Source organism: Sparassis crispa, assembly GCF_003851025.1.
Source record: "Sparassis crispa DNA, contig_000015F, whole genome shotgun sequence".
NCBI lineage: Eukaryota > Fungi > Basidiomycota > Agaricomycetes > Polyporales > Sparassidaceae > Sparassis > Sparassis crispa.
Genome location: NW_020939762.1, coordinates 169,284 through 188,603, shown reverse-complemented (window position 1 = coordinate 188,603; position 19,320 = coordinate 169,284). Strand labels below are relative to the sequence as shown.

At 53.0% G+C, this 19,320-nt stretch overlaps 7 protein-coding genes and 1 non-coding gene across 8 annotated transcripts; 3 read left to right on the top strand and 5 right to left on the bottom strand.

The window, feature by feature from the left end:
* Positions 1 to 329: 329 nt before the first annotated feature.
* SCP_1600700 (hypothetical protein) lies at positions 330 to 1,609 on the bottom strand (the record flags this gene model as incomplete). Its single annotated transcript, XM_027764520.1, has 3 exons — positions 330 to 1,106; positions 1,173 to 1,232; positions 1,319 to 1,609. 3 exons carry the CDS (start codon positions 1,607 to 1,609, stop codon positions 330 to 332), a joined length of 1,128 nt encoding a protein of 375 aa, XP_027620321.1.
* Positions 1,610 to 1,704: 95 nt separating this feature from the next.
* SCP_t1600690 lies at positions 1,705 to 1,778 on the bottom strand. Its single transcript has one exon. It is a non-coding gene; the product is annotated as a tRNA-Ile (tRNA).
* A 112-nt stretch (positions 1,779 to 1,890) lies between these two features.
* On the top strand, positions 1,891 to 2,706 carry SCP_1600680 (DNA-directed RNA polymerase II subunit rpb7; the record flags this gene model as incomplete). The annotated part of the gene is made up of 6 exons (XM_027764519.1): positions 1,891 to 1,902; positions 1,950 to 2,219; positions 2,301 to 2,351; positions 2,403 to 2,468; positions 2,528 to 2,593; positions 2,659 to 2,706. The coding sequence occupies 6 exons, from the start codon at positions 1,891 to 1,893 to the stop codon at positions 2,704 to 2,706; spliced, it is 513 nt and encodes a 170-aa protein (XP_027620320.1).
* A 2,280-nt stretch (positions 2,707 to 4,986) lies between these two features.
* On the top strand, positions 4,987 to 6,336 carry SCP_1600670 (Zinc-type alcohol dehydrogenase-like protein; the record flags this gene model as incomplete). The annotated part of the gene is made up of 6 exons (XM_027764518.1): positions 4,987 to 5,034; positions 5,089 to 5,191; positions 5,251 to 5,491; positions 5,555 to 5,661; positions 5,719 to 6,030; positions 6,092 to 6,336. 6 exons carry the CDS (start codon positions 4,987 to 4,989, stop codon positions 6,334 to 6,336), a joined length of 1,056 nt encoding a protein of 351 aa, XP_027620319.1.
* A 1,661-nt stretch (positions 6,337 to 7,997) lies between these two features.
* Positions 7,998 to 11,252, bottom strand: SCP_1600660 (Heat shock protein 78, mitochondrial; the record flags this gene model as incomplete). The annotated part of the gene is made up of 20 exons (XM_027764517.1): positions 7,998 to 8,121; positions 8,178 to 8,544; positions 8,600 to 8,630; positions 8,687 to 8,706; positions 8,757 to 8,814; positions 8,866 to 8,903; positions 8,962 to 8,997; positions 9,049 to 9,140; positions 9,196 to 9,251; positions 9,305 to 9,454; positions 9,508 to 9,812; positions 9,875 to 10,321; positions 10,383 to 10,484; positions 10,542 to 10,575; positions 10,627 to 10,743; positions 10,798 to 10,878; positions 10,930 to 10,961; positions 11,014 to 11,034; positions 11,092 to 11,155; positions 11,208 to 11,252. 20 exons carry the CDS (start codon positions 11,250 to 11,252, stop codon positions 7,998 to 8,000), a joined length of 2,220 nt encoding a protein of 739 aa, XP_027620318.1.
* A 1,080-nt stretch (positions 11,253 to 12,332) lies between these two features.
* SCP_1600650 (Probable aminomethyltransferase) lies at positions 12,333 to 13,976 on the bottom strand (the record flags this gene model as incomplete). The annotated part of the gene is made up of 9 exons (XM_027764516.1): positions 12,333 to 12,508; positions 12,563 to 12,601; positions 12,659 to 12,775; positions 12,833 to 13,010; positions 13,073 to 13,215; positions 13,271 to 13,575; positions 13,627 to 13,693; positions 13,742 to 13,844; positions 13,908 to 13,976. 9 exons carry the CDS (start codon positions 13,974 to 13,976, stop codon positions 12,333 to 12,335), a joined length of 1,197 nt encoding a protein of 398 aa, XP_027620317.1.
* Positions 13,977 to 14,490: 514 nt separating this feature from the next.
* Positions 14,491 to 16,411, top strand: SCP_1600640 (Coronin-like protein; the record flags this gene model as incomplete). Its single annotated transcript, XM_027764515.1, has 7 exons — positions 14,491 to 14,601; positions 14,655 to 15,203; positions 15,288 to 15,471; positions 15,527 to 15,536; positions 15,594 to 15,789; positions 15,852 to 16,208; positions 16,265 to 16,411. 7 exons carry the CDS (start codon positions 14,491 to 14,493, stop codon positions 16,409 to 16,411), a joined length of 1,554 nt encoding a protein of 517 aa, XP_027620316.1.
* Positions 16,412 to 18,513: 2,102 nt separating this feature from the next.
* Positions 18,514 to 18,918, bottom strand: SCP_1600630 (hypothetical protein; the record flags this gene model as incomplete). Its single annotated transcript, XM_027764514.1, has 4 exons — positions 18,514 to 18,562; positions 18,616 to 18,630; positions 18,688 to 18,810; positions 18,875 to 18,918. 4 exons carry the CDS (start codon positions 18,916 to 18,918, stop codon positions 18,514 to 18,516), a joined length of 231 nt encoding a protein of 76 aa, XP_027620315.1.
* Between the last annotated feature and the right edge of the window lie 402 nt (positions 18,919 to 19,320).

The window sequence follows — 19,320 nt, the reverse complement described above, 5'->3', positions numbered from 1 at the left end:
TTTAGTATGTCGCTCGGCGGTCTTCTTTTTCTGCTGGTTGCAGACTCGTCGTTCTGGTCTTTGCTTTGCATTTTATGTATGTATGTTCGTTATTCCTCACTATATATTACTTGCATGGATGTGATGAGAGACCTCGGAAGGAGTATAGCATAGTGGTAGTCCAATACTCTGCGGTGTCCATGTCTCTGCCTCTACCTTGTTGACTGGCTGCTTTGCAGTCAACAACAGACAAGCAAAAAAAATACGGAACACAAAACTGGGTATTGTTTCCGAGGATAACCAGCAGAAAATGCAGATCCTGATAAGTTTAGACCATCACACAAGCAGCTTCACATTCCACGGCTCACCCCCCGTCCGCCACGTCCGGCGGCCATCCCCCGGCCTTCACCCCGCCCTCTCGCGCCGCCTCCCTCACCTCTTCCTCGCCCTCGCCCCATCTTCTCGTCTGGCATGCCCCGAGCGCCGCCCCGCCCCCGAGCGCCTGCGCCGGAGCCATTAGGGACGAACGCAGGCGTGTGCGCTCCAGCACCACGCCCACGTCCCCGAGAAGCATAATGAAACTGAGGCGCACCGGTGTTGATCGACGCGCGCCCGCGTCCTGGCACTGCGGTACGGGGGTGCCCGAGCCCGCCGCGCTTGGCGCCTCGCCCGAACTTGACATTGGGCGGGACGAGCGCGAGCGAGGAGAGGGAGCGCGCCAGGGCGGACACCGCGTCTGCGTCTTTGCTTTTGTCTTTTTCTTTTTCTGCGGGCGCAAGGGGCGGAGGGAGTGGCGCATCTTGCCGAGGCAGGGGAGTGATTTCTAGTACGACTTCATCTTCGTCTTCGTCTTCAATTTCGTTTTCGTCTTTGTCGTCCATGTCCATGTCCATATCTTCACGGTCGTCGGCGTCGCGATCATCGTCGTCCTCGTCGCCCTCGCGCGCTCTCCATTGTCCGCGGAGGAGGCTCGCGCCCTCTCCCCAGCGGCGCAGGAGGCCACCGACACCCTTGTTCGTGACGGCAAAAAAGTACTGCTTGGGATAGCCATGCGCCTCGATGAGGTGCAGACGACGCGCCTTGGGCGTGAGGAAGCGCCGCTGGCACGAAGCGAGGTGGCATGCGAACTACGGTGGCCACATGTTCGAGTTAGTCGGTGACGAGCACGGGCGGAGGCTAACCGAATAACGCACGATCTTCTCACCGCGCTCTTTACGCACGGCCGCGAGCGGGTCGTGGCACTCCGTTTGATGCTACGCAGAGACGGGGCACGTCAGTATGGCATAAGACGCCACGCTCCTTTGCGGGAGAGAACGTATATCAGAGACTTTGTACTCACGAGCTCGAGCAGCCGGGCATCGGGGAAGACGCACCCACAGCCGTGCTCCTCACACACATGAGCGTGGTAGGTGGCATAGTGCGCCTCAAGGGCGGCTGATCCGGCAAGCGGTGTCGGGCGATTCTTGGGAGGGTTGCAGGTCGGCGGGAGGGTACAAAGCAGCTGGCGGGAGGACGAGGGAAGGCTGGTACGCGCTGCCTTGGGAGTAGGTGAGGCTGAGCCAGTTGAGGGGGAAGACTCGAAGAATATCTCCGACAACTGCGACGGTGTGCGAGCTCGTTTGACCGACATGATGGTGGTGGCACAATCTAAGTCAATTTCCACAAATATAAGCTAGAGCTACAGTACCAAAACCAACTTTAAAAAAATTCTGTCCTTCTCACATCTGGCCAACGCCGGGATCGAACCGACGACCTTGGCGTTATTAGCACCACGCTCTAACCAACTGAGCTAGCCGGCCGTGCACGTTTTATACCCTTTACAAATATAAGATATTATCTGTCTTCCGGCCGAGAAAACGCTAGTCTTCGTACTTAGTTCGTACTGTACTGACGGTGGCAGGAGCGGCCGTCATGTTCTTCATCGTAAGTTCCTCAGTTGTCCGCCGTGACGCCCGCTGACACTTGCACAGAAAGAACTGTCGCACACGATCCTGCTGCATCCATCTTACTTTGGCCCCCGCATGCTCCAGTTCCTCGAATCCAAGCTCTACGCTGACGTCGAGGGCACCTGCTCTGGCCAGTTCGGCTACATCATCGCCGTCGTCTCCATCCTCGACATCGGAAAGGGCATGGTCCTTAGCGGCAGCGGACAAGCCGAGTTCATCACCCGCTACCGCGCCATCGTCTTCAAGCCCTTCAAGGGCGAGGTCGTCGACGGCGTCGTCAACAACGTGAACAAGGTGCGTCCAGCGCGTCTATGTCGCTGCGGCGGTCGTGCGGATGTTGAACCTGTTGTTGTTGGGCACCTTGCGGGCGTGTAGATGGGCTTTTTTGCAGACGTGGGGCCGCTAGTCGTGTTCGTGTCACATCAGGTGCGTGGACCTCCAACCACTTAGCCATGTCTTGTGCTGACGTAGCGCTAGCTTATCCACCCCGAGATGAAGTTTCAGCCCAATTCGAATCCACCCTCATTCGCCTCGCAGGACCAGGTGTGTTCCAGAGTCGCGTTACCGACGTACAGACACCGCTAACGCCCATTTCTCACCAGATCATCGAGAAAAACACACGAGTGCGGCTCAAGATTGTCGGCACACGCGTCGACGCCACCGAAATTGTGCGTCTGGCCCCTCCCCTCTCCTTCCTCGTGATTCTGATGAGTGGTTCTTTCCGTACGCGTAGTTCGCCATCGGCACGATAAAAGAGGACCACCTCGGCGTCATCGACTAGTGCGCCCATAAGTTACTGCGACCCACTCCCCCGCTCGTGCGGAACGCGTGCTGCGCGGCGAGCCGCGCAACGTGCATACACCATACCCCGCTGTCCGCAACCTGTAGCAATATCCCGGCGTCCTCGGGACGTCCACCCGCTGTATCCTATATCTTAATGCCATCCGCTTACTGCCCCCGCGCACCCGATCGTTAGACCTTACCAGGCGTTCCGCCCCCGCTACGGCCTGCAGGTTCCTAACAAGGTCATATTCCGTACCTACTCGTTACTTCCTACGCCTCGGCCGCAATTAGCTGCGTCGTGTCGCGATGCCATCTCGCCCTCCCCGGAGGCATGTATAGGCATGCTCGATCGGCAGAAGGAAGGAACGCTCAGATATTGTTCTTCTGCGGCGCGTGCAGGCTCGAGGCCGGTCAACGACTCACCCGGAAGAGATGAGGACCGCGCCCGCGGTGGCTGTAGCGATTTCAGAGCATTCATTTGAGACTCGTGCATATGCCCGTAAAGTGCACGTTGCCGTCTTACGGTACTTCTCCATCGTAGCAATTATGCCTCGGAGGCGGCAAGCGGGAGCAATTGTGCATACCCCACTCCCCCCTTCTAATTCTGAGTCAATTTCACTGATCCACCGAACTACCGACCGACCCGTTCTGTTACTGTATTGAGCAGTGAGTAGCATCATGCGAAGCCTGCATGTGGGCGCATATAACGTATATATACGCTCCTCGCACGGGAGGCACAATTAAGTGCCTCCGAAGCAGGCTGCCTGCATCAAAATTGCGTCGAGGGGCTGGTGCGGGACTGTCATAATGCGATCGCGCAAGAGCCTATTGCGCCCGAGATCGCGTTTAATTCGTCCTAGCCAGCCACGCTGCACCCCGCGAGGCTGAGACGAGCAGGCGGTATTGCGGGCGGACGCGGGAGCTTTAGTGACTGCGTCTGCAACAAGAACCTCGGACCTCGCGCAATGCGTCTGGAAATTTAGACGCTCGCGAGTGCAGGGACGGTTCGGACGAGCTTTCGGACGATGGATATCTCCCGCCGGTTGCAGACAGCCGTTGTCGTCTATACTGAATGTCACTACGACGAGTCGACGGCAGCCGGTATCTCCGTAGCCTTTTCAAGGACATGTAGCATCTGTGAGCTAACCCCTAGACCCGCGCCTGAATCTATCTGATAATCGGTGGAGGCAGTCCAGATACGCGTCTCTTCCAAGGATCCAGGGTGGGCAGAGGAGATTCTTGTCCCACATGCTATCTCGCAAGCACGAACCACCACAGACACCGAACGAATCGCATGAAAAGCTTGCTTCAGCAAGTTCTACCCCAGTGAGCATACCTAGAAAACGAAGTCCCGAGCGCATCTCAGGATGTCCGCATGCCAAGAACGAAGACATCCTGTATCGCGGAGTGCAACGGCAGAAGCAACCAAAGGCAGAGGCAGCTCTTCCAGTCCGGGATAGCAGATACGGCTGAGGGCACGAGAAATGATAGAAATACCACCGGTATCCAGGTCCAATTGCGAGTGAGAACGTACGCCGTGCCGGTGTGAGTCGCCGTGGCGCATTCGTGGTAATTCGCATCCTGAGGAGGGCGCGCCAGCGCCCGTACGCGCTCGCGAGGCCATGCGCGTCAGGCAACGGCCGCTGAGAGGCTGAGCCATCGGCGATGGAGAAGACATGATATATCGATGGAGAGCTACGTTGGGGAAATAATGGCTATAAGCACCGAAGATTGCGAACCGTGGCAGCCCGCCGGGATCAATACGTTGAAAGGGGGATACGAAGGACATCGAAGACGCATGAGGTATGTCGTCTACGGCGGAGAGGCCTCGTATGAACCTCGGGAACTGCGGGACGATGACCGGGGAGTGCAAGTCGACCGCAGTTGCATGATCGTGAGTGGTAAGCAGCAGAGGTGCACTTGCTAAAACGCTGGCCCTCCGGTAGAAGGGTTGGAGCCAATCAAGGAGCACCCTGATGGTGGTACTATCACTAATGCGGCCGAGATGCGCGTTATCGATCCCCGTGTCCAGCCTCTGCTGGGCGAGGATACGGTGTCGTAGACTAAGAGAGCCGCCATGTCGTGGGGGCACGTACGAGAACGTTCCACGTGAGCAGCTGAGATATTGTGGCGTGGTTCAGCCTGAGCTATTCTCCAGCTATAAAAGCACCGACCTCCGAACGGACACAGTTCAATCGTCATCCCGATAACCGAAGCATCAAGAACCCACCTCGCCCGTGCTAACTTACTACAATCCTGCTTTGTTCGCTCGTCGAGAATGTCTACCGCCGTCCCAGCAACAATGAAGGCGCTGCTCGTTCAGGAGGTGAGTTTCGCGCTCTTTAGCCGAACCACGTCACCTGATCTTGTATTTTGGCAGGGCAAGAAAGTGGCAGTCAAGGAGGTCCCTGTACCAACAGTCGGCGATGATGACATCCTCGTCAAGAACGTCGCTGTCGCGCAGAACCCCACCGACTGGAAATGTGCGAGCGCGGTCTCCATCTCTCGTGCCTTGACTGATGCTACTTCCCATGGCTGTCAGACGTGGATTTTATACGAAACGCGGGCACAATTCTCGGCTGCGACTGGTCAGGCTACGTCGTAGCAGTTGGAAAGAACGTCACCAGCCCGAAAATCGGTGACCAGGTCGCGGGCTTCCTCCAGGGCGGCACGTATACTGACAGCGGCGCATACGCCGAGTACGTACGCACCCCGGCCGAGCTCTCTTGGGTGGTTCCAGAGGGGACCATCAGCTGCGAGGAGGCCGCGACTCTGGGATGCGCGTGAGTGCCTGTATGCTATATGTGGACACAAGTAACGGCTGGATCTCACCGATGGTAATATAGGTTCTGGACCGCTGTGCAGGCGCTGTATGAGCCGTCGCGCTTGGGGCTGGTTGAGCCCCCACGAAAAGTGGAACGTGAGGAGTGGATCTTCATCTCAAGCGGAAGCTGTGAATTTCCCCAGTGGCTTTCACCGTATGACTTGGGTCACTGAAGCTTACCCGCAGCCTCTGTCGGCCAATACGCGATCCAGCTTGCACATTTGTCGGGCTACAAGGTCGCCACGACCTCATCACCACACAATTTTGAGCTGGTCAAGTCTCTCGGCGCCGACGTGGTATTTGACTACCACGGTCCCAGTGCGGTATCGCAGATCAAGAACGCGACGGGAGACCAGATCCGCCACGCGTTCGACACGATCTGCACGAAGGAAACGCAGGAGCTCTGCGCGCGCGCCTTGGCACCGGGCGGAGGCAAGATCATTCTCGTGCTCTCGCCAATTCCAGAGGCAAAGGTTCGCGACGACGTGGAGGTGTTGCGTGCGTGCTCCGTGTATCCGTTCTGTTCTTGACGCCTCGACTGACCTATATGCCGGCGCAGCAACGCTGATCTACACATCCCTCGGCCGCACGTTCACGCTGGGTGGCGTGTCCTACCCTCCGTCACACACGGATCGCGCACACATGGCCGCGTTTTTGAAGAAGGTTCCCGCACTAGTCGCGCAGGGCCAGATCACGCCCAACCGCATCCACCGCTGGGAAGGCGGTCTGGAGAGCATCAGCGATGGCCTCCAGTATATGCGGAAGGGCAAGGTCAGTGCGGAGAAGATCGTTTATACACTTTGAGCGGTCGTCGACGAGCTTGACTGGAAGTAGAAATTGTCTGGTCGGGAGCGGGCGGTCAGACCGTGGCTGGTTGTCCTTCTGTCCGATCTGCGACCGTGTAGGATAAAAGTCTTCAGCGGGTCTAATGAAATCTACTGTGCTAGACAATGGTCAGACCGATCGGCCGACTGAATGTAGACAGAACAACTCTTGGAGAGGAATTGAAGGCAAACTTGACCGTGAATATTCGGGCTCGACTAAATGCGAGCAGTTACTTACTCGTAATTTGGGAGAGAACCACGGTGCTTACTCCGGTTCTCCAACTCGAAATAGCTCTCGGGGATGCTTCGCGAAGAGATGCTAGACTCGGGAGGAGTGCTATAATAATTACAGAGGACGGGAGAAGAGCGCAGAGAACCATCCACTCGAAGAGTCGCCTTCAGCGTCGGAATTAAAGTGGATGCAGAAAAACCTTGGCCGGAAAAATCCCCCAATGAATGCACCGAAAGCTCAAAGGTCAATGGGTGTCGACGGGCAAAGCGTTCGTAAGACGAGCACGCAATGTCAAGAACCGAAGAACGGAAACACGGGCATACAGTGTCACGAGCGGCTGCTCGGTAACATTCTAATTTTCCGGCTTTCGCTGATGACGTAGAGCAACGCATGCACGATAACCTGACGTTGGACGGAGATGTATATCCGCTGCAACATATATGGGATGCGGTATTGGATACCTGAACGTTCAAAGTCAGATGGAACGTTCATGCATTACGCGCTCACTCACAAGTTCGATGCAGAATCCGGACTATGAATTTTCTCATGAGGAAGTAACAAGTCGAGGGAGAAAGTGCACACAGGCTATATATTCAGATAAAGATCTATATGCACCCTTCAAAATATCACGAAGGGCGGTTGTAAACACATACCTGCAGCCATGTCCACACACCTTCGCGATTGACAGATAGGCTGTGATACCTTTACCGATTCTATACATGCGATACACGGATGTAAAGCAGAAGGAAACACATCCCTATGTTGCTTCTCTCCGTAAGTGCAGGAGACTATAGTCAGGATCCCTTGTTCCAACGGGAAGTCCGACAGAGACCAAACATAGCCGCGTGGCTCACCTGCGCGTTATTGCTATTTATTTGTCCTGTGGCTGTCTCCAAATCTACTTCCGACCGCGGTGATCGATTAACCATGTTTACAACGTTTACAATATGATATTCGCCTTCGCCCCAGTGGGCTTAGGACAAGTCTAATGACAGGCCTCGACGTTACTCTCCCGAGGCAAGCAATTGCAGCACGGATATAGGTACGGTAGTCAGATATATTATGCCCCTGCATTCGCCGCTTCAACTACTAAATTTTGCTCGAGGCTACTGCTTTGGAGGGACCGGGATGCCCAGCGAGCTTTCGCCTACAAAGAACCATTTCTGGCACATCTTGAAGTGTTCACTATGAGTGCTCTCCTCGTTGGTCTTTGCGGTGGTGAGTGGAGTTTATTGTGACGCTATAGTATGGATTGTATACGCTATGGCTACATGAGGTGATGGAGTAGAGAGTAGCACGAACCATTAGATTGTTTGATTATACGTGACGTACGGCCCATTTTCTAGATGATATCCAACTCGAAGTTGATAGTAGCGGTGCAGATTAAGTGAAGCATTGTTAACGAACGCTTAATCATCAGTAAGAGCGTTGATTGGTTTGGAAGAGATAACGGAACTGTCGGGATCGTGGTTGTCTTTGATGTCCAGATACTGGCCATCCGCACTAACACGGATGGATACAATATCACCGTCCCTACAGTTTTTAATAATATCAGTACCGGTGAGCCCATCAGAAAAACATTGTTATACCTGATCGTGCCGTTCAGCATCTTCTGTGCTAGTGGGAACAGCACCTTGGTTCTGACAATACGGGCGATAGCGCGCGCGCCATAGAGCTCTGAATACCCCTGCTCTGCCAGCCAATTCCGAGCAGCCGCATCAACATTGATAGTTATCCGACGAGCCTTCAGCCGATCGGCAACATCGTCCAAGCGCAGGTCCACCACCTTGAGAATAGAATCTGGTGATAGCTTGTTGAAGACGAGCATTGAATCCAGCCGGTTGAGAAGTTCCGGTGGAAAATATTCGCTAGTGCGTTCAAAAACTTCTTCCCGTGCTTCAGTAGTGACTACGCCGTTCTTATCAGACGCTGACTTGTGGGCGAGAATGTCGCTTCCTGAAGGAAGAATTCAAAGACAAAAATAACCACAAAGGACCGCAATAATACGCACCCAAATTGCTCGTCAAGCAGATGATCGTGTTCTATGATAACGAGTCAGCAACAGCGATTCATCGACAAGCGAATTTCGGAGAAATACCTTGAAGTCAACTTTGCGACCTAAAATTTGGGTTAGGGTTTATTTCTAATTGAAACGGGGCCCGACCTACCTTGTGAATCAGTTATGCTGCCCTCATCAAGAATTTGCAACAGAATCATTGCAACATCCTGAACGTTGAATCATCAGCTGCCCAGTCATCATCCGACACAGCGGCTAACCTTATGTGCTTTCTCCAGCTCATCAAGTAGAATCACAGCTACGCATGTACGACAGTGAGATTCCTCACGCTTATGTCAGGAATTTTCACTACTCACCATACGGCTTACGCCGAACCGCTTCCGTGAGCTGACCTGCAAAGGGACGGTCAGATAGCGGTCCTCCTGGTAGTTTACAGCACATACCGCCTTCCTCAAAACCAACATAACCCGGAGCGGCACCGATCAGACGGGATATTGTATGTCGGTCGTGATACTCTGACATGTTAATATTGATTCTGACAAGTAGGAGATTGAATAAGCATCGAGAGTTAGCGAGAGGCACAGACTCACAAGCCACGCTGTTCGTCGTTGAAGAGGAATGCGGCCAACGCTTTGCACAACTCTGTCTGTACGAAAATGAGCTGGAGACCTCTGCTTATAACTAACTACGCTGTCTCACCTTGCCGACGCCAGTCGGTCCCAAAAACAGGAAAGAGGCGACCGGACGATTCGGTGGCTGCAGACCCGCGCGCGATATTCGGACAGCGTCACTGACGGCCGTAACAACGTGGTCTTGGCCAACAACGCGCTGGCGGAGGGTATCTTCCATCTGCATCGGTGTTAGGAGAAAAGAACCACGATTAATGGCAGCGAATTGCGTACGTGTACAAGCTTCTCTCGCTCGCCCTTCAATAAATTCTGTACAGGAATACCCGTTGCTTTAGCGATAACTCGTGAGATATCCGCAGCCGTGACACGATCGTGCAGCATTGACAGTGGTCCTTCATCCTCTTCACCATCAGTCCGCTCGGTCTCCGTTGGTAGTTGATGCTCCAAGTCAGGGATGACGGAGAACCGCAGCTGCGATGCACGTTCATAGTGGCCTTGCCTTTGGGCGACCTCGAGTTCATACTTTGCATCTTCAAGTTGCTGCTTTAAGTCTTTCAGACGCTGGAGGCGCGCACGCTCTGGAGAGATCGGGGGAAATCATTAGATGACGATAACACATACCTTACAGGCGGATACACACCAGCTTGCCAAATTTCTGTCAACCGCTCCGCCTCTGTACGCTTCTCACTTAAGGTTTCCTCGACCTTCTTCCTTCTCTCGACACTGAATACGTCCGCCTCGTTCCGTAAACTCTCGCGCTCAATCTCAAGCGTAACAATCTCCCGGTCCAGCGCGTCTAGTTCATCCGGTTTCGACTCCTGCGCCAGCCGCAGCGCCGACGCCGCTTCGTCCACCAGGTCAATCGCCTTGTCAGGCAAAAACCGCTCAGAGATGTATCGTGCGCTGTACACCGCTGCCGTTACCAACGCCGCATCCGCGATGCCTACACCGTGGTGCACCTCGTACCGAGGCTTCAATCCTCGCAGAATTGATATTGTTGCCTCTACAGTTGGCTCGTCGATCTGTACTGGCTGGAATCGTCGCTCCAGCGCCGCGTCTTTACCGATCGTCTTACGATATTCGTCGGCTGTAGAATCGGGCAGGTGAGAGATTGTTCGATGAAGTAGGCCGAAAACTGAGGAACTTACGAGTGGTGGCACCTACAAGCTGAAGACCGCGAGCCAGTGAAGGCTTGATCATCTGGCCGGCGTCGATGCTTCCTTCCGATTTTCCGAGGTTGAATAGCATGTCTGCCGCACACCCGTCAGAGAACAAGGCTCGCTTAAACTACAGTAGGCATGACTCACGGACTTCGTCGATAAAGCAAATAACATTTCCAGCCTACATGACCAATTGTCAGATACCACACGATACTACACATGGTACACACACCTCGTCCTCAATGTCCTTAATGAGCGCCTTAAATTTCTCCTCAAATTGTCCACGAATCCCTGACCCGGCCATGATGGCCGAAAGGTCGATAGAGAGCACGCGCTTATTTTGCAGTGACTGCACAGAATGTGAATAAGACCGATTCGCACACTAAAGCGGACAAGGACGTACCTCTGGTACTTCCTTCGCTACAATACGGCTGGCCAGCCCTTCTAGAATGGCAGTTTTACCCACCCCGGGAGGGCCGATGAGCTACGTAAAACAAGTGAGCACCGTAACGGTACGAGAGAACGAGGTGCGTACCACTGGATTGGACTTTGTCCGTCGAGACAAGACTTAAACGGCACCATTCAGCATGAGCCATACAGAATGTATCGAGATACTGACTTTGAATAGTCCTCCTGATCTCTGAAGTAAACGAAAGTCTAAGACGGAGGACTGCATGGCAAGAAACAGAGAACACACCTTCGTCTCGGCCAATCGTAGGGTCAAGCTTTCCATTTCTCGCTAGTTCTGTAAGGTCTACGCTCTACGTACGGTCAAGTATTATGGCAAAGGGCACCCCTGGAGCATGTACTCACATATTCTTTGAGGGCGTCACCCTTCTGGTGTTGGGGTTGCATCATAAAGGACGGAAAACCTCCTCCGCCTCCCCCACCTGGAGGCATCTGAGCATACAGACGAGTCGAGATGGTTGGAAAGACTAGCCGAGAGCATATTGGAAGACGAGTTGCCTGGGTTCTTCGAAGGAGAGGATGCTGTGCGTGAGTGGAAGGGAACACAAATGTTCTCCTTGAAGCAGAGGGAGCGAGGGTTTTGCGCAGCATGACTGTAAATATGTGGATGCGTAGGGGTCTGCGAGGAAGGTGTCGTCGGTTACTCGTCGGTTTGAAGGGCTGCTCGCCGTCGCTGGCAGCGAGCTCGATCCAATTTTTGGTTAAGTTAGATTGATCACGTGGTTTCCGGTTTATTCCAGCGAATTCTGCCAGATCCAGTCTCATCTTCCAAAAAAGGACTTACAAGTTCACTGCGATGAGCTCAGAACTTGGTTTGCTAACTGAGCATTAACGTACTCATGGTAAAGACGTTGACTTTTTTGTCATCGAACAGGCCGACAAGTCGCATAACACAGTAGACGATATCGTCGTGTCTAACTTATGTATTGTCATCGCTGCGGGCCTGATGGTATGTCCCGATCTCAAATGCTAAAGCTGCGGGTACTGCTTTCTCCTCGCCTAGCTGTCTCACAACATTTCGTTTACATGCGCGCTCTACGTGCTCAACCTGCGATGTGTGGTCATCCTGCTTTCACGTCGGATCGTGATTCACCTTACTTGGTGCCGATTAGTCCCAAGGCCCGGAATCAATTCGCTGTGATGAGTTGTACGAATGTGGCGCGAATGAAAAGGTTCAAAAACTATTTCTATTACTTCCATGTTTGAGCCACCTCGATATTCTCCGACTGTTGGAAATCAGTCTATCACCAAAGAACTTCGAATTCATAGGTACATACCAACACGTAGTGTCACAGACGTTTCGCGCTAGCCACGGTCACGCTTGGTTTATACACAGGGCCTTCTAAGCAATGAAATTGTCGACAAAGCAAATCTACTCAGGGGAATGATGTAGGCGCTTCCGACTTCCTCTCCTCGATATCGCTTCCCCCTAGCAGGTGAATGACAGACGGAAGCCATCGCCGTAAGCTACTAGCCTCTGTAGTACCTCGTCTTCACAAACGGCATAGAAGTCAATACCGCCTTCCGCAGCTTGTTGCGCACATCCACTTCTACCTCCGTACCCTTTTTGTGCCAGCCTGACTGCACGTAGCCCATAGCAACGTTCTTTCCCAGCGTAGGCGAGGGAATTCCGGAGGTAACCGTACCTGCGTGCACCGAAGTTAGCTGCAGTAGCTTGACATTGAAACTGTTCTGCTAACCAATGAACTCCCTGCTCGGAGTATAAATCTGCGCACCCTCTATTTCCCGGGTGAATCTATGCATTCCTATGTGGACGAGCTAGCCGAAGAACTTACGTCTTGCAGGAGCACCTTCTACTATCAACCCCACACGCCTGCGTGGCGGACCATCCTTCAGGTGTTGAATCACACTTTCCGCGCCGATGAAGTCGCCAGTTTCACGGCGCTCCTTCCCTGTAGTGTGAAAAAAATTGAGGGTTGTCTACCCGGTAATGACCCCCGGATACATACCGATCACCCATGACAGACCCGCCTCAACAGGGGTGGTGTCTTCGTCAAGGTCCTGCCCGTACAGACACATGCCTGCCTCGAGACGGAGACTGTCACGAGCTCCAAGGCCTGTGAGTTGCACCGGCTGCTTCGACAACAGCTTGGCAACCTTCACGGTCTCCGATGGCGGTATTGAGATCTGTAGCCCAAATTACGACTACGATTAGCCATGCAGATATGAAAGATTTGCTTTTGGCTAACCTCGAATCCATCTTCACCAGTGTATCCGCCGCGAGCGACGTGCAAATTGAAGCCCTCGATCGGCATGAAGGCTGACTTGCCGAACGTTAGTCCATGCAAGTCGAAGGACGTGAGTCCTTGCAGGTATTGCGCAGCCTCGGGACCTATGCACAAATGTTAAAGGAAAAACGGAATAAGTGGTGAACATGGCGCTCAGACCTTGCAGAGCAAGAAGCCCCCACCCTTCCAATACTTCATGATCGACTGGACCAAATTGCTTCGCCTTTTCCCCGGTGTTCCAGAGTGCCACCCGTCCTTTGAACCATGCAAGGTCACGATCGCGACGCCCAGCATTTGTTACAACGTAATACGCGTCTTCAGCGTGCTTAGTGATGACCGTGTCATCGATTATGCCACCCTTCTCGTTCAGCAGGACCGACAGCGTGGATGAATATGGAGATAACGCAGAAAGTGACGATGGCGTCAACCACTCGAGGAAAGCAGTAGCAGTAGGACCGCGGAAACTGATACAATCATGAGACCTCTGACGCGGGTTTAGTAAACCTGCAGCTTACTTTGACTGAACCATGTGGCCGACATCGAAGAGGCCAACGGATTCTCGCACATGATCATGGCTTGCAACTGAATACGTATAAGAAAGGGGACTGTAAACTTGGACACCTCGTGTACCTGCTCCGACATTGCCATACGAAAGAGGCATGGAATACCCAGCGAAGGGCACCATCTTCGCGCCATTTTCTACATGAAAGTCATATAATCCTGTCTTCTTTAGCTATCCGACGGTATTCCAGATAATTTAGCAGCTTCAACGCGAAGAAGGAACGCCAAAACGCACTTCTCTAGTCACAGTAGCAAGGTGGCGCACCCTGGTACTAGCTGTCGCCGAATTTACTACCGCGGACATGCACGGAGCTTTCGAGCGAGAAAGCCATCGCAGAGCTGCCATGTTGTAGAATGAGTTTGAGAAGTCCCTGAACTTTCAAGGCAGAACACAGAGGCAGGAGTAGACTCACGGAAACCCGAGCGGACGGGCTGAGAGCGCAGACCGGAGTAATTGCAGCAGAATCGTAAGTCGGGCTGGATGGGCTTGCAACAATTTGTAACCTGCAGCTATTTGGCACCTTACAGGCCGCATATTTAGGCTTACCTGCCCTTTCTTACGACCACTTTCTTGAGGTAATGCACTGGTATTGCAACGGTATTGCAACGAACTTCAAATCAACCTGATCAAAGTAGCAGCTACACTTCACTCAGGCTACTGCGTACTATTGACCACTGACGACAAACCGCCCGGTACAGAGCATTCATCTTTACCTATACATTCGGATAGCTTCACGGAGAAGAATGTCTCGTTTTGTACGGGCGTCCAAGTATCGGTAAGCATTGCGATCAGATTCCTGTCAATGCCATACAGACATATGCAGCCATTCAGCCATGTCTTTGGACAGCAAGGGAAGAAGGAACACGGCTTCGACAATGTGAAAACCTCAAACAGTGCGTGGGACACGAATCTCATTGCTGCATCTTCCGTGAGCGTGCCATCTTTACGAGCTGCCCATATTTGCTGCTGATATACACATAGCGGCACATTAGTATCAATTGGAATGCCTCAGGCGGAGGTGCCTTTGCTATTCTTCCTCTTCCGACACCCTTCGGTCCTTTGCCGCATGGATTCCCCTACAAGCTTCCAGAACTCATTCCGTTGGCTCGTAGTCACACGGGACCCGTCCTGGATACTGACTGGTCTCCGTTCAACGACTCCGTGGTTGCATCTGCGGGTGAGGATGGCAAGGTCATGATCTGGAAGGTCGAGGACTCTGTCTTCGAGGGGTGGGGCCAGGAGCACTGGGAACCTCAAGACTTTGACCCGGTTGCGCGACTAGATGTTTCGCCGCGCAGAGTTGGACAGGTCCTGTTCCACCCGACTGCGAATAACGTACTTGCCAGCACAACAGGAGACCATATTGTGAAGCTGTGGGATCTCGAGAATCCAGAGAACCCGAGATCTGTTCTCAGCGGTCATGGCGATGCGATCCAGAGCCTTGCATTCAACCCTGCGGGCAACCTCCTGGTCACTACATGCAGAGATAGGAAGCTCAGGCTGTTCGATCCTCGTGCTGGAGGGGAGGCGGTGCGTGTGGGAGAAGGACATGGGGGTATAAAGGTAGAGAATTGTCGTGCGAAGTGAATGCAGTCAACTAAATGTTTTGTTCAGGGTGCGCGCGTTACGTGGATGGGGGAGAGAGATAGCATTGCGACGACCGGGTTCAGCAGAATGAGCGACAGGCAGGTTGGTCTGTGGGAGACCGGCGGGTTGACCAACATCAAAACAATGACGATCGATCAAACATCTGGTGTGCTTATGCCATTCTGGACCGACAACAACATCCTGTTCCTCGGTATGTAACATGATGGGGGTTTTGTACACCGTCCTCACCATTCTCAATATTGCAGCTGGCAAGGGGTAGGATGAATCGGCGTTTTCGTGAATCTCACCTACTGACCGATCTTCATCTTTCAGCGACGGTAACATCAGATACTACGAGTATGAGCATGACCAGCTTTACGCTCTGGCGGAGTACAAGTCATCCGATCCTCAGCGTGGGATGTGCTTCCTTCCCCGTCGTGCCCTCAACGTCTCTGAGTGTGAGATCGCTCGAGCATATAAAGTAGCGGGTTCCTCCATTGAAGCAATTGCTTTCATCGTTCCCCGCAAGGTAATGAGAGCCTTCCAGTTCATTCTGTTTTATCGGATGCTGAAGACATGCGACCTGTATAGTCTGAATCCTTCCAGGCCGACATCTATCCTCCTGTTCCATCTTCTGAGCCGGCGCTCTCCCCTAGTGAGTTCTTTGCCGGAAAGACAGCATCTCCGAAACTTGTCAGCCTGGAGAACGGGTCAATTTCTTTTGGCGCCCCTCCTTCTACTTTACCCTCGGCGCCACCTCCGCACGCCGCTCCGGCGCCGACCAGATCAACTAGTGCTCCCGCCCCCGCCCCCGCTCCTGTGCCTGTTCCAGCTATCTCCATTCATGTGGACCCAACACCTTCACCTGTCGTGATTAAGTCTGATCCGAGCCCTATCAGCCCGGCCGAACTGAGGATGCTCGTGAGGTCTCAGACCATCCCGGAAGATGTATGTCGATTTCGTGGTTTATCATCGTAAACAGCTCTGAGAGAGTCTCTCCCCAGGAACCGTCCGTCTCTATGCTGAAGGATGAGAACGCGCGACTCAATGCCGAGCTTCGCGAGGCCCGTGCACAGATCAGGAACCTCGAATTGCAGGTGGAGAGCATCAAGGCAAACGCGCGCAAGGCGGCTGCGCTGTTGGACAGCTGAGTGATGCCTAGGTATTGCGAAGTCTCAATCAGCTAGTGGAAGTAATGTATTACGATGAATGCATGCGGTCGAAATGTGCTCGTGGATTTACAGCGGAAGTCGCCTTATCTGAGATGGACCTCGAGACTACTTCTGCAGTTTTCTTTACTGAGCTCACGAGATCTCGAAGCATTAGGACACATCACTCAGCCTGAGTGCTTGAGCTCGTTCGCGCGCCTTCATTGGTCAATACTCATAGTCAAATCTTCCCTACTTATGGAGAGTCAACAGGTAACTTCTCGCTTGAACAGTGTTCAAATTTGATATCATTTCAATGCACAGCTTAGGCCATTCCACGTCACCGCTCTATGGTTGGAATGAGGCGCGCTATTGGTAGGTACACTGTGTTCATCTCGTGTTTATTGTACCTCCTTCCATGAAACTACGATGATGCAGATCGGGTCTCACTAGATGTGCTCCTCGAAAGTGTCCTTTGTATGGAGGTCGTTTGGTTAGGACCCCCGCGAATCAACTAAGAGCTCCGATCCCGGCGACGACATTTCTCGGGGGTGGCCGATCACCCAGTTTCGGGGGTTTGCACACAACCTGGCGGCGGGTCGGCCGTTTTCGGGGGTATGTGGGATCGAACATTCGGCCACCTAGAATTACGTTCGACAGCCTGCGGAACAAAAATTTCGCTTCCTGCGCAAAACCCAAGCTTTTGTGAGCCAAATTACTAAAACTTTCCTCCCAAACCACCACATATGGCTAAACTTTAGGCCCATCCTCCGAAACCTGAAAGATCCGCCAGCCAACCTCAGTGTTCGGGGGTTCTGGACCTAACCTCAGGTTGGAGGGTCACATTTCGGGGTGTTTCGCATGCAACTTTTGGCGTCTTTTTCGCCATTTCCGGGGGTCGGAGATCTAACATTTTGCCTCCGGCCGCCCATTTTTCGGGGATGGGTGCATCGGAGCTCTCAGTGGATTCGCGGGGGTCCTGTTTGGTTACGGTTCGTTTAAGGACAGATGCCGTGATGCCGACGCGTGGCTCTCACGTGGTTCATCCAGGAGACCTCAGTCACCCCCTACATGTACTAGTATTTTTCCTTAGCACCTGCCATTCGTCCCGCACGTCGTGCTCACCATGCGTCGGCTCGAGCTCATCATTGCTGATGACAAGCTCCATTACATGCTCAAAAAATTCTCCTAAATATTTTCATTCTACTAATTACTATGTACATAGCAAGAAGTATTCATCATAAACATGTAAGATGCTCTCGCGGTAGATGACCTGGTTCAAGAAGTTGCACAGTTGCAAGTACCTGGCCATGGCGTCGACACCGACACCAGGCCTGTGCTGAAGCTCATGACCTTCGGGTGGCCCTTACCCTTGAGGGGTGTGCCCACACTGAGGCACCACGCAGTGGGTGACTTCCCGCCGAGTGGCCACACCTCCACGAGGATCAGGTCACCTCGCGCATGAGATACATGTCCACGTCCAGTGGGATCGGCTTGGCCATGGAGGTGAAGGAGACATCGAAGTAGAGCATGAACACACAGGTCGCCCTCGCGCACGAGATACATGTCCGCATCCAGCGGGAAAGAGAACACGCGCCCGTCGTAGAGCGTCGATGTGGAACGGGCATTCTTTACTCACGACCACTCGATGAGGATTTTCGCAAGTCCGACGGGCTGGTTGCTCCCCATCCAGATCGCTCTCCACATAAAGTTGAGAACTCCGAGTCGAGCGGTGTTTTTTAACAAGTACAAACTCCTGATGCAGGATTGGATGGTGCACGAACTGAGCTGAACTTGCAGTTTCTCCAGTCTCCGACGCTACAGCCGCATCGCTATTCATGACGAGACCTATAGCAGAGGCATCAGGTCTTGATCCTTCCTCGGAGGCACAAAAAATCAAGATGGAACGCTCATCATGAGGCGCTGCGGGTCCTTCCTCTCGTGACCCGACACCTCTCACTGCCAAGAAGTGCAGCTTGTGGTACCTTGTATCATCGACACTGTGAAGCTGATAGATGCGAGAGTATGGCACACATAACCAAAGCTAGAAGCACTGCTGTAAGGTCCACAACGCACGATGAAGCCCAGCAAATGACAGGGACAGCTCACACAGCGCGAGCAGGTGCAACAAAGGAAGAAGCGCCCGCTTTCAGCCTGAGAAACAACATGAATGACCAAGTCAAGTAAAAGGCAATGGATGCACTCACATCTCCATGAAGAAGCTAGATGGCGACCATTCATCAATATCGCAAACAGTGCATTTCACCAATTTTACTTACCTTGGCATCTCATTTTTCTTCGGTGCAGGTGACTCTTCAATGGATGACAGACTGATCTTGATTGTATTAGAGAATGTCTTGAACAGCGCAGGCGACGAAGTGTTCCACGATGATAAATGGCGGCTGGTTGGACCATGAGTGTAGCATAAGGAAGGAGAGGAGGGATCGCGAGTGACATTGTACTTACCTCACCCATGCTGACGATGACAGTGTCACAGAGGTGAGCTGCATGATTGAAACTTAGTTGCCCATGGGTGGTGAGAAATAAGGGAAAAAGCACAGGTTGAACGCACCTTCCCGCGTCCGCATCAGGGTGCAGGAAGCATGAAACCTGGAGGTAGTTCCCAGTAATAGGTGTTTTCGCGAAGAACGGGTAGTCATGAGCGTGCGATAGGCGACATGTGCTGGACCGCTGGATAGCAACGGACATAATTAGGCCTGTACTAAGCATTGACTCACCTTGAGGATATCTGGTCACCCTGTCCGTTATGCTGCCTACGAGGCAATCCGAGAGTCACCTGGATACTCTAAGTGATGGGGCTCTCGTACCCAACATAGAGGGCAGAAGAACAATGCAAGAGCTCGTGTGATGATCAGTCTTCAGGGCAACAAAATGGAATGAAGCCTGTAGAG